The sequence below is a fragment of the Myxocyprinus asiaticus genome, chromosome 12, assembly GCF_019703515.2.
Source record: "Myxocyprinus asiaticus isolate MX2 ecotype Aquarium Trade chromosome 12, UBuf_Myxa_2, whole genome shotgun sequence".
Lineage (NCBI taxonomy): Eukaryota > Metazoa > Chordata > Actinopteri > Cypriniformes > Catostomidae > Myxocyprinus > Myxocyprinus asiaticus.
In genome coordinates this window covers 38047497-38062259 of record NC_059355.1, presented here as the reverse complement: position 1 = coordinate 38062259, position 14763 = coordinate 38047497, and the positions used below count along the sequence as shown (strand labels likewise).

Here is a 14763-nt window from a genome sequence, read left to right as displayed (position 1 = left end):
ATTGTCTTTGTGTTTGTTTTTGAGTTGCCACAGTATGCATTAGACTGGCATGTCTTAAGGTCAATATTAGGTCAAAAATGGCAAAAAAGAAACAGCTTTTTCTAGAAACTCATCAGTCAATCATTGTTTTGAGGAATGAAGGCTATACAATGCTTGAAATTGCCAAAAAACTGAAGATTTCATACAAAGGTGTACACTGCAGTCTTCAAAGACAAAGGACAACTGGCTCTAACAAGGACAGAAAGAGATGTGGAAGGCCAGATATACAACTAAACAAGAGGATAAGTACATCAGAGTCTCTAGTTTGAGAAATAGATGCCTCACGTGTCCTCAGCTGACAGCTTCATTGAATTCTACTTGCTCAACATCAGTTTCATGTACAACAGTATAGAGAAGACTCAGGGGTGCAGGCCTTATGGGGAGAATTGCAAAGAAAAAGCCACTTTTGAAACAGAAAATCAAAAAGAAAAGTTTAGAGTGGGAAAAGAAACAGACATTGGACAACAGATAATTGGAAAAGAGTGTTATGGATCTTAACCCCACTGAGCTTTTGTGGGATCAGCTAGACTGTAAGGTGCATGAGAATTGCCCGACAAGACAGCCACATCTATGGCAAGTGCTAGAGGAAGCGTGGGGTGAAATGTCACCTGAGTATCTGGACAAACTGACAGCTAGAATGCCAAGGATCTGCAAAGCTGTCATTGCTGCACATGGAGGAATTTTTGATGAGAACTCTTTGAAGTAGTTTAAGAAGTTCTGATTTTTTTTTTTTTTTTTTCAAATTGTAATAGTAATTTTTCATGTCATTAATGTCCTGACTATACATTTTGATCAGTTGAATGCCACTTTGGTGAATAAAAGTACCAATTTATTTCCATAAGAGCAAAATCTGTACATTATTCCAAACTTTTGGCCACCAGTGTATATATATTGATAGAATGATTAATTGAACTGAGCATATACTGGGCCAGTGGGGGTCACTCATGCAGAAAAAAAACAAAATAATAATTATAATTACATCATAAATTAATAATCACTTGCTTGATCTGAACAAAATAGATGTCATTTTAAAGCCTAGAATCTGGACTTTACAATGAATATAACTGATACCAATCCTACCAATTCTTAAATAATGCTTTTTAATTTGCTGACAAATTAGAACAGTTTCGTTCTCATCATTTTTGTTATCACCACAATTATATTCAGAATTGGTAAAACTATATAAATTATGAGACAGCCATGTGTCATATATTGTTGGAAAGCTCTCAATTAGTAGAATGCAATTGGGAATTTTTTTTTTTTTTTTTACTCGGACGCCAAAGTGCAGTGAGTATGAGTGTATGAATTTCCCACAGACACACATAAATATAATTAACAGAAGTGTCTTTTGTCATGTTTTTCCTTGGCAATTACATATATCCCAATTCAAATGAGCCCAAAGGCAACATAATATGATAGGTAGATCTTGAAATATTTCTCAAAGAGTGTACATGGAAAGATGATGCGCAAGAGGGCGCTCAAGAAATGAAGTGTATATGTATTTGTGCGTGTGTGTGTGTGTGTGTGTGTGTGTGTGTGTGTGTGTGTGTGTGTGTGTGTGCAAATATCCAAAGAAATTTATATCTGTAAACACACATCCACATATGTGCTCATCAAAAGTATTGGGATGCTCCTGAACACTTAATATTTCTGTATTTTGTAGTCTAATCCATTCATTTCCAATGGCCGGTCATTTTTGACCAGGAACACAAGTGTAACAAAGTTAAATAAAACCAAGAAAATGCAAAGAAAATGGTAAAAAAAAAAAAAAAAAAAAATGTGTGTTTTCAGATGTGAACAAAGTAAAGGAATTGTATTCCAACTGAATTAAGTAAAAAAAAAAAAAAAAAAAAAAAAAAAGTTGCCTGTGTCAAAATGACCGGAACACAACATAAGGGTTAAATATGAAATGCTAATGCTGTTAATAATACAGGGGACCTTCTAACTTGGTACCTTAGTTTTCATCATTTTGGTCACAACTGACCTTTTTTAAAATGTACAAATTATATGTATTCATCAATAAATATTTTGTCTTGAAATTGAATATATTATTTTGCATATATATATATATATATATATTGTTACATGTATATTGTTTACATGCAAAACTTGTACAAGTATTTACATTGATATGTAGAACAAGTGCTAAAACGGTACTGTCTCTTTAATAATGTCGGCAGTTCAGCAGAGAAGTGAGCATCTGACAGAAGTGTTTTGGTTAAGTGCATATTAACGATAGTGGAGTTTAATCTTGATCGAATCCGTGCTTTGTTTGATTAGAGTTTCTTTTTTGTTGTTTTTGATCAACAACTGACAGTATAAAGAACAGAAAGGGTATTACAAGTGACATTATTGAATAACAAATTTGCATAGATTTTTGGACACACTTTATATGGAACGAGTCAAACCAAAATTTTACTCTCAACACGCAGTGAAAGGATCTCGGTGCTAAACTTTGCATTGAGTGGTAAAAGATTTGAGATTTTTGGGGTTTTGAGAAAATCAAAATTTGTACCCGTCCCTAAACCCTATTATTTTATTTTAAGCAATACATTATGTTTTATAGGTTCAACATAGCTAAATCAGAATATTTTCACGTACCCCCTGGAACCTTACGTACCCTGGGTTGGGAATCACTGCCCTAAAGCATACGCTATAGTCCCCAAGAGCCAAAAATTTTAATTAGTGCAACCATAATCAGATTAATAATACAAAAACCTGAGTATAGAGTATTTGCAGGCAAATATGTGTTGTACTGTTATCTTAAACCATTTCTATATTATACAGTATGAAAATCTGAGGATCATGCATGTTCAGAATTCTCCAAATGTTTGGATGAAATCTTACTTGTATTTCAAAGAGAACAGCACATGTGTGGTTCAATGGATGATGCACAAACTATCATCTAGAAAGCGGAGTGCTGCATCCTATGAAGTGAATAGATTGATCTGGGAGTTTTGAAGCTATTTTCAGTACAAGAGGCTACAGTAACTGGACATTGTTTATACAGTTTGATTGAAGCCACAGTGGACAGCCAATCAATGTTTAAAGTATTCCTGGATTTTTTCAAAGTCTGATGACCTGTTAATTTGATCTGTGATTATCTGAAATAATTATAAAAAATAAATAAATAAAAAAAAATCATATTTGCTTTAGTTGTATTAGGGATATTTGATGTTTGATCTGTAATTCCTTTGTTCACCTGTCCACTACAAAGAGTTGACTGGTTGGAGCATGCAGTACATGCAGAGTGCAGGTAAGTGTACTGGGCAGAGAGCTGTGTGTGTGTGTGTGTGTGTGTGTGTGTGTGTGTGTGTGTGTGTGTGTGTGTGTGTGCATGAGGTGGGATTTTCAGGAGGTGGGTCATGCTAGAAGATGTACACAGGTAGATTATTTGATTAAAACTCATGCCCTCAACAGAATGTGATCAAACAGCAGGACATTTAGAGATAAGTTCCACTTTGTCCTAAAAGGAATGCAGAATGAGTTAGGATGTTGTCTTTGGGTTAGGATAAAGTGAGTAGAAAGTGTTTAAAGGTAGGGGAGTATGTAATGAAAATAGATATACATCCATTTCAAGTGTTGTTGCATGCAACTAAAAACCTGTAACACATGGCAAGTTGCATCATACAAAAACACATTGAAACCGCAGGTTACTGTTCAGACAGTAGCCTACATGTTGCTGAGAGAGATATTCAGCTTTGAGGGCTACATATCTTTCAGAGTTTTCCAACAATATTTAAAACTGAAGTATGTAATTTCTGCACCACTAGCACCATTGAACGGAATTGCAAAAATAAACGATGTTTTTAAAACAGCTTTCCAATTATGCCTCTCGTCTGCTCTTGTTCAAACCGTCAGATAGTCCCATCCGTAACTCACGCCACTGGCAGAGTAAAGTTGTTGGGGTGAGTCTAAGTGGGTCACTCTATTCAAACACAGGAATTTTATAGTGCCACAAAGACAAAGCTTTTACAGTTTTCGAGAAAATGAACCTCTAAATGACTTACTTGTAGTTGTCTCTGCATATTAAGCTGGGATAGAGTTATTTTAAAATATAAAAGTATTTCAAAATGGAATAAAATTACATACTTCAGTTTTAAAGCTTAATAATAGTTGTTATTAGTAGATTTTTACATGTGTGTGGTGCTTGCCCATGCAAAACTTGTCACCACAATGTTAGGTTGTTGTGAGTGGTTGCTAGGGCGTTGCTATGTGATTACTAAGGTGTTCAGTGTGTTTCTTTGCACATTGCTATATAGTTGCTAGGGAATTCTGTCTGGTTGCTAGGTGATTATTTAGTGGCCCAATTTAAAAGAGCCCATTCCCAAGTCTCTTTAATACTCTGGTCCCTATTTTTGTCTTGGTTCCATACTTCATTGTAAGTCTGTGGCATTCTTTCACCCATTTCATCAACCTGGTCTCATAGTTACTACACCTACATTTTTGCAAAATGCTTTTTGCATGGCTCCTTTATCGTGTCAGTTTCCTGCTGAAATTAAAACTACGTGCTACAACAACATGGACTTCTCTTTCACACATATCACAATTAAAACGGCAGATTATCAGTCAATAAACACTTACTTTTTGCCCTGTTCCTCACACAGTGCTATCTTATGACATCAAACACTAACTAAAGTACATGACTTGCAAGGCGATTCATTTTAACATTTGCATTACATAACAATTACATAACCACATTTACAAGCTTGTTTGAGTGTGATCAAACTGCGCGGTACCTCAACTGATAGAGTGTTGCACTTGCAATGCAAAAGACTGGGGTACGAGTCCTGGAGGGCCAGCAAGTCTGAACGTGAGCTGAAGGTATCATAAAAGCACTACAAAATTACATGGTTGTTTCAGCAGTTGTGTTTTTCATCTCATATTTGCTTATGTGACATTATCTGTTAGGCTTAGGTTTGAGATTTATGTTAGGGAGTTCTGTTTTGTTGACTTAATTAAGATTTAAGGCTTCTGTTTTGTTAACATAATTTCCATGAGATCAGGCTGGCTTTATCGTCCAGTCCTATCGCTTTAAAAAGTAAAATAATTTTTTTCTAAATAAAGCTGCTCTGTTTGAGGTGTAGCACAAACAGTGTGGGATGATACACTCCTTGAAAAAAAACTTGTCTTAGCAAGCACAACTAATAATAACTATGATGTAAATTAAGTTTAAAAGTTAAATTAGTAAGTAACATCAATAAGTTGTGGTAATTGTTTTTGACGTACAGCCCTCAACTGAATATGCCCTTTGACAACTGACCTCACAAGACCACACTGAATCTGTATAATAGAACTAACCAAGCAAGAATTCAGTTAAAGCTAAGCGACATGTTCCAGAGGCAACCCGGTAAAGCATTACAATTAGAAAGGTCTATGTTGCTTTTTGCTATTTTTTAATTTGCCATTAAAACATTTACTTTATGGGAGCTGTCTTTATAGATTTTTCTGTTTTAATAATCGCTTTTGATTTCATGCCACCGAGCATCTTCAAGTGCTGTGCCTCTCACTGATAGTGATTGGTTTGGACAGAATTCTTGCGAAGACAGCGTTTTAACAGCGACATGGCCAGACTGCAACTATGGCATAAAAACGAGAAATTGTGCCAGATTCATTGTGGGTCTTTTGAGGTCGGAAGTTAGATGCATTATTTCAAAGAAATAATAAGAACATGATGCACAATAATAAGGACAGCATTAAATGATAAAAAAAAAACAAACAAAGATCCAAAAGGCATGCATAAGATGTGTGTCACAAATCACAAGCAAGTGAAGCTACAAAAGGGTTATGTACTGTAATACAAATTCCTAAGACTCAGACACACGCATAAATACACTCTTATCGCAATAACAGACCAACACTTATGGCTAACTACAGTGTGGTATGACACACATTCAAACATTCACACACGCACACACATAATAAACACTGATTAAAAAAAAAAAAACTCTGACAAACCCTGCACACACACATACATATGTATCCAAAACACGACCACTGGTCCACACATCTATTGCATTTAAAAAAAATAAAAATAAACACACATGTATGCCATTGTGTAACGTAGACACATGTTCACAAAATCAAAACGATTATTTTGTGTAACGCTTTGTGATATACAGTGCTCTCTTATGCTCTTTATCAGTTTTTTTTAAATCGGTCACGCTATTTCTATTCTGGCTCCTGTGTTTACAGTGCAAAAACTATTTTCTTAGTTAGAAAGTATTTTTGTCTTGTTGTCCAGTAAAATGATTACATAATCTATGAAACAAGATGAATTTGGTTGAGAATCAAATTGTGTAAGATGACAAGACTTTATTTTAGAGGATATGTCTTGAATTAAGTCTTTCTTATCTCTTTGTTAAATAGCTTTTTATTTATTTTTTTGTCATAAACCTCACAAAATTTGATTAAATTTGTGCTTTAAACAAGAAAAAAAAAATAAAAATAAAAAAAAAATAGAATACCTCATTTCAGGTTTAAAATAAAATTCCCTCACATATTCTTTTAAGAGCACTGTCTTATAAATAATCCACTTGGTGGTAGTGGTGACAATTTGCCTCTTTAACAAGAAACTGCTGTGAGCAAAAAAGTCCAATGCACATTAGCAAACACAACACCAGGGCACAGAGAGCCAGAACAGGAAGTCACAGCAAAGATACATTAGGGAGCTGACTGAAAGCTTCAGGTCATGATTGGCCTTATGTGTCTGCATGTAAGGTCTCGAAGGCTTGGCCCTCAAAATGTGACTTATCCCTCATATGCCCCATTGTTTTGCCACATTTTGGATGGGCCCTCCTTTGTTAGCTAGGGAGGCTACGGCATCTTACTTACATCAAATAACCTCTCTATATACACCTCCTCATTGACCTTATCTCTCAGAATGTCCTGAGAATGACGGACAAAGGTCACATAGCCATCAGCGACGTCCATCCCTGGTTTCTGTGGAAGGGGGATCGGAGAAAGTGCAAGTTAATTTTGCATACAAGGCTTTTAAAAAAAGGGATAGTTTACCCAAAGGTTACAATTCTGTCACTTCTGTTACGTCTCCCTGTGAAACACAAAAGGAATCGTTGGTTTGTTAGCCTCAAACACATTTCACTTTCATTGCATCTTTTTCCATTCATTTATAGTGAACGGTGACTGAGGATAACATTCTGCCAAACATCCATTTTTGTGTTCCACAGAAGAAAGAACATAATTTGGGTTTGTAACAACATGAGGGTGAGTACATGATAACAGAATTTTCATGTTTTTGTAAACTATCCCTTTAAGGAAAGAAAAAGGGGAAATTATATTACATTTCTAAGTGCCTACTTACAGGAACATCCACATACTTTGCAGCTGCTTTCACCTGAAAACAATAAGAAGTTTGACTCAAGAGCTTCCTGCTTTGGGAAAATAAAAAGTGCAACCTGCCCTCCCTTAAAGGAACAGTTCAACAAAAAAATTTAAATTCTCTCATCATTTACTCACTCTCATGCAGAAGTGTATGACTTTCTTCTGCTGAACACAAACAAAGATTTTCAGAAGAATATTTCAGCTCTGTAGGTCCTCACAATACAAGTGAATGGGTACCAAAATTTTGAAGCTCCAAAAGCACATAAAGTTAGCATAAAAGTAATCCATACAATCCAGTGGTTAAATCCATATTGTCAGAAGTGATATGATAGGTGTGGTGAGAAACGGATATTTTTCACAATATTACAATATTATTTAGAATATTTAAGGCCTTTTTATTTTTTACTATCAGTCTCCACTTACATTTTTTTTTTGCAGATTCACATTTTTGTGCATATCCCCACCTACTGGACAGGGAGGACAATTTATAGTAAAAAAGTAAATATTATATATATATATATATATATATATATATATATATATATATATATATATATATATATATAGTAAATATTGATCTTTTTCTCACCCACACCTATTATATCACTACTGAAGTTATAGATTTAACCACTGGAGTCTTATGGATTACTTTTATGCTGTCTTTATATGCTGTTTGGAGCATCAAAATGTTGGTACCCATTCACTTGCATTGTGAGACCTGCAGAGCTGAAATACTCTTTTAAAAATCTTTGTTTGGGTTCAGCAGAAGACAGAAAGTCATACACATCCGGGATGTCATGGGTGAGTAAATGATAAGAGAATTTTCATTTTTGGATTAACTATCCCTTTAAAGGAAAACAGTACCCTTAACAAGTTTTAGACCTAAATAAATGACTAGTACATTAGTATGTTTAAAGTCAAAATGAAATGGCATTCAAAATCCATTTTACTTCTGTAATGTAAAGTATTATCGAACAGGATTTGTGTAGACTGAGAATTGAGTGGCCTCTGTATGACCGGAGGTAGGATGGGAGGGGTTGAAAAATATGAAGGATTGGTGATGGCTGCCAAAGAGAGGCAGAGCAGAATATTTATTATATTTTTATGAAAGATTAGGGAGACAAAAATTGTTTTCTTTGAAATAACATACACAGACGATGGACATTTTCAGTTACATAATGAATTAATTATGAGTGACAAATATGCCTATGAACAGGGTATTTCAGTGTGGTTTAGGAAGACGAATAAGAGCCAGTACAAACAAAACATTGTGCACTTAAATTACATAATAATAATAATAATAATAATAATAATAATAATAATAAAAATTATTTAAAAGAGATTGTTCTTACCGTAAAGGAGAGGAAGGATGAGAACAGAGTTCCTTCATCATACCTAGAGATCTTGGCTAGCACGCTCTCCAGAATCACCATAAACTATTAAGGTGAGATAAAATCACAACTGATTTAACAGCCCAATAACCAAACAATTTAAATAAAGTAAACATAAAAAACAACCATTTTCTGAAAACATACCTTTGCCACCAAAAGAGAAATCATGTCTTTTACGCTCTCTTCAATAAGATCATCAATTTGAGAATGGTATTGTTTCTAAAAAGTGGAAACAGATTTAAACACTTAATGCACAATTCGAACAATTCATGCACAAGAATGTACTGTGCATAAAGCATTAGCTTGATTATGTTCACTGCATAACTGTTTAAACCACAAGTTAGTCTGGGCAGAAATAGAAAGCATGACTGGACTGGCAAGTTTCCAGATGAGCCAGATTTCAGATTTATTACCAAGGCACATAAAACTAGCAAATGTTTTTTCCTTTTTATATTATTAAACTTGCTGCAAATAAACACTTTTTTTACAGCATGAGGTTGGCAGCCCTGAATTTTTATGTTTGCATGTTTCTAAGAAATGCTGAGACCAAAGTACTGACTCAAACTATCACATTGCCATTATATATTTACTGTACAACTGGACAAAACTTCAGAAGTGGTATGATAGGTGTGGGTGAGAAACAGATCAACATTTAAGTAATTTTTGTCATAAATTCTCCTCCCTGCCCAGTAGGGGGCGATATGCACGAAGAATGTGAATCACCAAAAAACAGATGAAGGAGAAAGTGAAGGTAAAAGACCTCAAATATTGATCTGTATCTCACCCACACCTATCATATCACTTCAGAAGATAAGGAGTTATTCACCAGAGTCGTCTGGAGTACTTTTATGTTGCCCTTCATACACGTGCACAGATAGACCCCAGGTGTTGTTCAAGCACCTGCCCTTTTGGCTTCTGACTAGATAAGTGCCCTTTTTGCAAGACATTTTTTTTTCTATTTCTTTTTCTAATTTTTTCTTTTAGTTTTTAAATTTGGCCAATGGCATCAATTCTCAATTAAAAGCATGTTGCAATGTCCGAAAACATTTGAGTTCTAATTCTGTGAGACCGCACGAGCCCCTGCCCCTGCCCCTCCCTCTTCGCCTTCCCTTGTCACAGACACCACAGTTAACACATGCAAATTGCGTGCCTTGCAGATCAGCATCCACATCTCTCTAACCTGCATGCCTTCATTGGTGACAGCCAGGTAATGATAATGTTTGCCCTAAGCGTTGGCATTGTTTGTCACTGTTGTGAAATTAAACCACTATTAAAACATCTCAATACAGCCAGACTAACTTAGGTAATAGCCCTCCATTAAGCTTAACAACAAGCAAGCTAGTCTGGCGTTGGCGTAAAATAGCATCGTGATGCCGTCGTCAATGAAAAACAAGTGAACTCTGGTAGGCTAGTTCCTTTGTCAGGCAACTGACACAAATAAATATGCATTACGTAGTTAATAGTCAATCATATTTAGATATCAGGAACGTTAGTCGACTTGCCACCCGTCACAAGAAAATGTGCAAATATATGATTCGCCCACTGTTTACATGCTCATACTGATTAGCAAAAGCTTTAAGATATAGCCTAGTAAATTATCGATTCTTACTCCTGTGACACAAAATGTACTGGTAATTGTAGGCAAGCCAACTGTTTGTAATTTTAATACAATAGTCCAGGGCCTTAACTCAGATTTGAAAGTTTAACTGTTCATCTAATTTTAATTTTAAAAGCAGTAGAATGATCCTGCTCCCTTCTCCTCAGTACACAGAATGCACTTAGCCTAATTGTTGCAACTGAACATAGGCCTACTTTGTAGTTTGGAGGGTAGATTGGTTTATAATTTTATTTATTCAGAGAACAGCCTTTTTAAATTTTGTGTAAAGATTTGTTGATTTTGAATGGTTATTTATTTTATAGACCACTAAAACATGCACTATGTGGCATTGTCTTCTTTGTTGTTGCCTGTTCTTGTGATAAATGTAGAAATAGCAGTGTTTCCAATTAATTACCTAGACTGTGGTGGCCCACAGTCTAATTTGTCCCGCCAGTTTCATAATGAACCGAAAATATTTTTACTTCTCATAATAACATAAAAGATCCATTGCGTTGTGTTTTGCACCGTTGCTTCGGCAAAGCATCTCTCACTCCCAGTCAGCATCTGAGGAGCAATTTCAACACAGGTAACCACTTTTGCTTCATTTCTTTGATGACTCAAATGTAGGCTCTAGTCTCGTTTACCATGCTTTGTGGGTGTGACTTTTTTGCCATGACATCACCATTCAAATCTATAAAACCAATGTGTTTATGATTAAATTACTACTAGAGCACAAAACTGTTTACTAGAGCACAAAGTTCTTCATAGATTTAGCCTCTTAATTTTGCTCTCAAATTGCACCAGATTGATGCATTTAACTTTAAAATGTACAAAATTGTCTTACAGGAGAGCATGCCCTGTGGAAAACACTGACAATAGTGAATAGTAAGTGTATGGGTATTGAAATAAAAAAAATATGCAAGTAAGTAAAAGATGTGCTACTGTGTGTAACTTTATTTTTTACAAATAATTATGAGAGAGGTGCCCTTTTTTCCTGCTTGATCACCTGCCCCCCAAAATATCTGTGCATGGCCTTGTTGCCCTTATGTGGATTTTGGAACTTCAAAATGTTGGCACCCATTCACTTGCATTGTATGGACCTACAGAGCTGAGATATTCTTCTAAAAATCTTTGTTTGTGTTCAGCAGATGAAAGAAAGTCATACACACCTGGGACAGCATGAATTTTCATTTTTGGGTGAACTAACCCTTTAAGTATGAGATGGCTTATGTACTTAGTTTCTGTGTAGACAAATCTGTATTTGGACTTTTAAATATCACAACAATCATACAATGTCTTTTATAATTACCTCCTGGCCCATCTCCATTGCACAGAGTTTAGCAGACTGGTCCTTGGCATCCACCATCACATTGAACATGGTGCATAACGACAGTGGGATGCGGAAATCTGTGGAACGGCTGCTTTTGGCCAGCTTGGATTCAAATGCCCCCTTGGTGCTGTTGATCAGCACAGGTTGTGAAGTAGATGAGTCATTTCTTACATGGAATTTCACTTTTTTAAGTCTAAGAAGATGTTTCAAATCTTCAGTGTGTGCCATAAAACATTATGAGCTTGTTTAGTTCAGTTCAACTATTTTTTTATTTAGGATTTTTTTAATTTATTTATTTTTGCAAGGTAAAACAAACACAACCACACACTTACCGTTTAACACTTGTCTCGATCATATCACTTGACATGAGTTTCATCCGGTTGTCCAAGTGCTTGGCAAACTCTTCCTCCGGCCAATGTAGATCTCTGATGAAGGTCTGGAGGGCGTCCAGCTTCCAGAACAGATCTTCTGATGTTCCTGAGCCATTGCTGCCAGGCACATGGGATATTAGAGGTCAAGGTTCAAGATCAACCAGACACTCAGGAGTGGAATGAGTGGAAGACTTTATTTAAGTAGCTCTTTTCCAGATTGCTTTATTTTAACCATACACCAATCGGTGGACCCAAAGTTTGACCCTCAGAACTGGTTTGTTTAATTTAGGGAATGAGATTGCACAATTAGTGTATGGTAAAATAATAAGACAGGCACGTTTCCAAAACACATCAATAACCTTGCACATTTGCATGGTTATTTAACCTCTTAACTGGCAGACCCAGTCTGCCAGTTAAGAGGTTATCCTTATAGGACAAACCAGATTCATGCATACTTTGCACTGTCACATTGCTCTAAGGAGGAAGGGTTTGGGAATGTCATGGTGAGAGAAGGCATGGAAGGAATGAAGTAACTCCTGATTTTTATTCTAGAGAACATTTTATTGGACACAATTTTATAACATTAATAATTTTGGTAAAATTTTCAAGGAAAGAAAGACTGTCAGTTTTAAATGTATATATCTGCTAAACGTTTTTTAGGAATACACTAGCACATTGAAATCTTTAAAGCTAAAAGGCCCAATTTTAAGAGCGCTTAAGCGCAGCGCAATGCGAAACGATACATCATGCACGCAAAGTCAGTAGGCATGGCCATGAAGTTTTGGGGTTTTGGTGCAAGCATGCACTAAGTCTTGGCGCAAGTGAGTTGGCGAACTTGCATGCAAATCGCTAATGGACTGTGTCAAGTGCAATTTAATTCTTCTTCGGTTATTGCACTGTCTGCGTCCAGTTATATATTCTGTTCCCTGTCAAGCATTGATAACATTCATAAAAAATTGGTTGTGTAAATGGGCTGTACTCTATATGAATTAGAAAAATAGAAATATGGACTTGCATTCTTTTGCGCATTAACTGCATCCTTATTGAATGTCCAACATAGTCAGGCATTTTTTTATGACAGTGACACGCTCCTTTTGGGACAAATTGGATGTAGGCTCCATTAAATTATAGAGAATGCAAGTATAATGAATAATTTGAATCTACTGACACACAAATTATTTCAAGTACTAACAGTGATTGTCAGGGAAATCATTTGATAAAGCATTGAACTTTAGAATTTGGACATGTCCTTTATTACCACCCACTGGTGGACTCTTTAAACTGCAAATGCAGTTGCATTGGCGCAATGACCTATTTCTTGGGAAAATAGCAAATTGCACTTTGCACCACTTCATTAACATGCAATTCACCTACAGTTTGCGCACATACACCGATAGCGCAAGCACTCCCACCCATGCCCACTTGAGCTTTGCTCTTGCCCAAAAATGCGGTTAGAATTAGCTCTCTCGTGAAAATTAGATAATACGCAGTGCACGGCCGCTGCACATAGCACTGTGCGTAGCACAGTCACGAAAATATAGCCCATGGACTAAAAGCCACAAAACTCCAGTTGTTGATTTTATGGGGTCTTTAAGATCAGGCTAGTGCTCTTATTAACATTTAATGTTAAGGAGGTCTAAAAAGGCAATATGATTTTCCAGATATAATAAGGAGAAAAAAGATACACTGACTTGGCAAGTAAAGGGCAAAGTCCAGAAACGAAAAACAAGGAAGGTCAGGTTCTCTGTCACCATCCATGATTACAGAGGCTAATACAGCTCCAAGATCAAGAAAACATACCATGCAGTTGACCCTGAGGATGCTGCCATCCTGAGTAGAAATAGGTGGAATGAGAGGGGAAGTGTCATAAGGGTCAGGGAAGAGTTAAAACATAAGAGTGACAGATATCTTCTTCGTCTTGGTATACGTAAGTTAAAGATTAAGTTGAGTATGAAATGTGTTGCAAACTAATATAGCTCTAGCTAAAAGAACTTCGAATTTAATTATGTATATGGATCTGATTTGATCTCTACTAAATACAAATAAGATCTAGCATATTTGTTGAAAAAGAATCCAGCTCTGATGTTTGGACTCTATTGGGGCTAGTTTCTACTGTATTGGTTGCCAGCTACACTAAAGTGTCTACTTCAGAGCATCAGCTACCAACACAATGAGAGAGCTATGACCAGGCAGGGAGTTCAACCAATCCACACCCACTGGTACCTGTCACATAAAACAAACCCCCAATGATGCCCCTTGTAGACTATGCTTTGGTCTGAGAGTTTGGATGCGTCCTCCAGAAACTTAATTCTAACCATTGTCAGGCCTACCTTTGCCTAAGGATTATACCAGTTCTTGGGATGAAAGAATGAACAAACCCCAATGTCTCAGCAAAATTCATGCAAGAACCTTTAGAAGGTAGATGCCAAAATTGTAGCTCAGTATCGACTAAAATGGCATTGATCTGGATATAAGTGAAATAAAGAATGAAAAACCTAAGGAACTCTTTTGCATTGACTGCATAATGAGAGACAAATAACTGGGACAAAACTTTACAGATCCTTAAAGAACAGAAATTAATGGTCTAACTTTAGATTTGAGAGATCTTTAAGCACAAATGTAAATGAAAAACAAATCATCAAATGGGATTATAATTAGATTGTATTGAACATTGGCTTAACTGTAGGGTTGGGT

The 14763-nt window shown here is 36.0% G+C and overlaps 1 protein-coding gene across 7 annotated transcripts in view; it reads right to left on the bottom strand.

The window, feature by feature from the left end:
- cadpsb (Ca2+-dependent activator protein for secretion b) overlaps positions 1 to 14763 on the bottom strand; it is a 168130-nt gene that overhangs the window by 3252 nt on the left and 150115 nt on the right. For all 7 annotated transcript variants that reach the window (XM_051712681.1, XM_051712677.1, XM_051712678.1 and 4 more), the window contains 6 exons: positions 12031 to 12186; positions 11678 to 11825; positions 8916 to 8990; positions 8733 to 8816; positions 7361 to 7393; positions 6874 to 6981 (listed from right to left, as the gene is read on the bottom strand). In XM_051712681.1, the coding sequence (XP_051568641.1) occupies positions 6874 to 6981; positions 7361 to 7393; positions 8733 to 8816; positions 8916 to 8990; positions 11678 to 11825; positions 12031 to 12186 (604 nt within the window). The remainder of the gene's footprint in view (positions 1 to 6873; positions 6982 to 7360; positions 7394 to 8732; positions 8817 to 8915; positions 8991 to 11677; positions 11826 to 12030; positions 12187 to 14763) is intronic.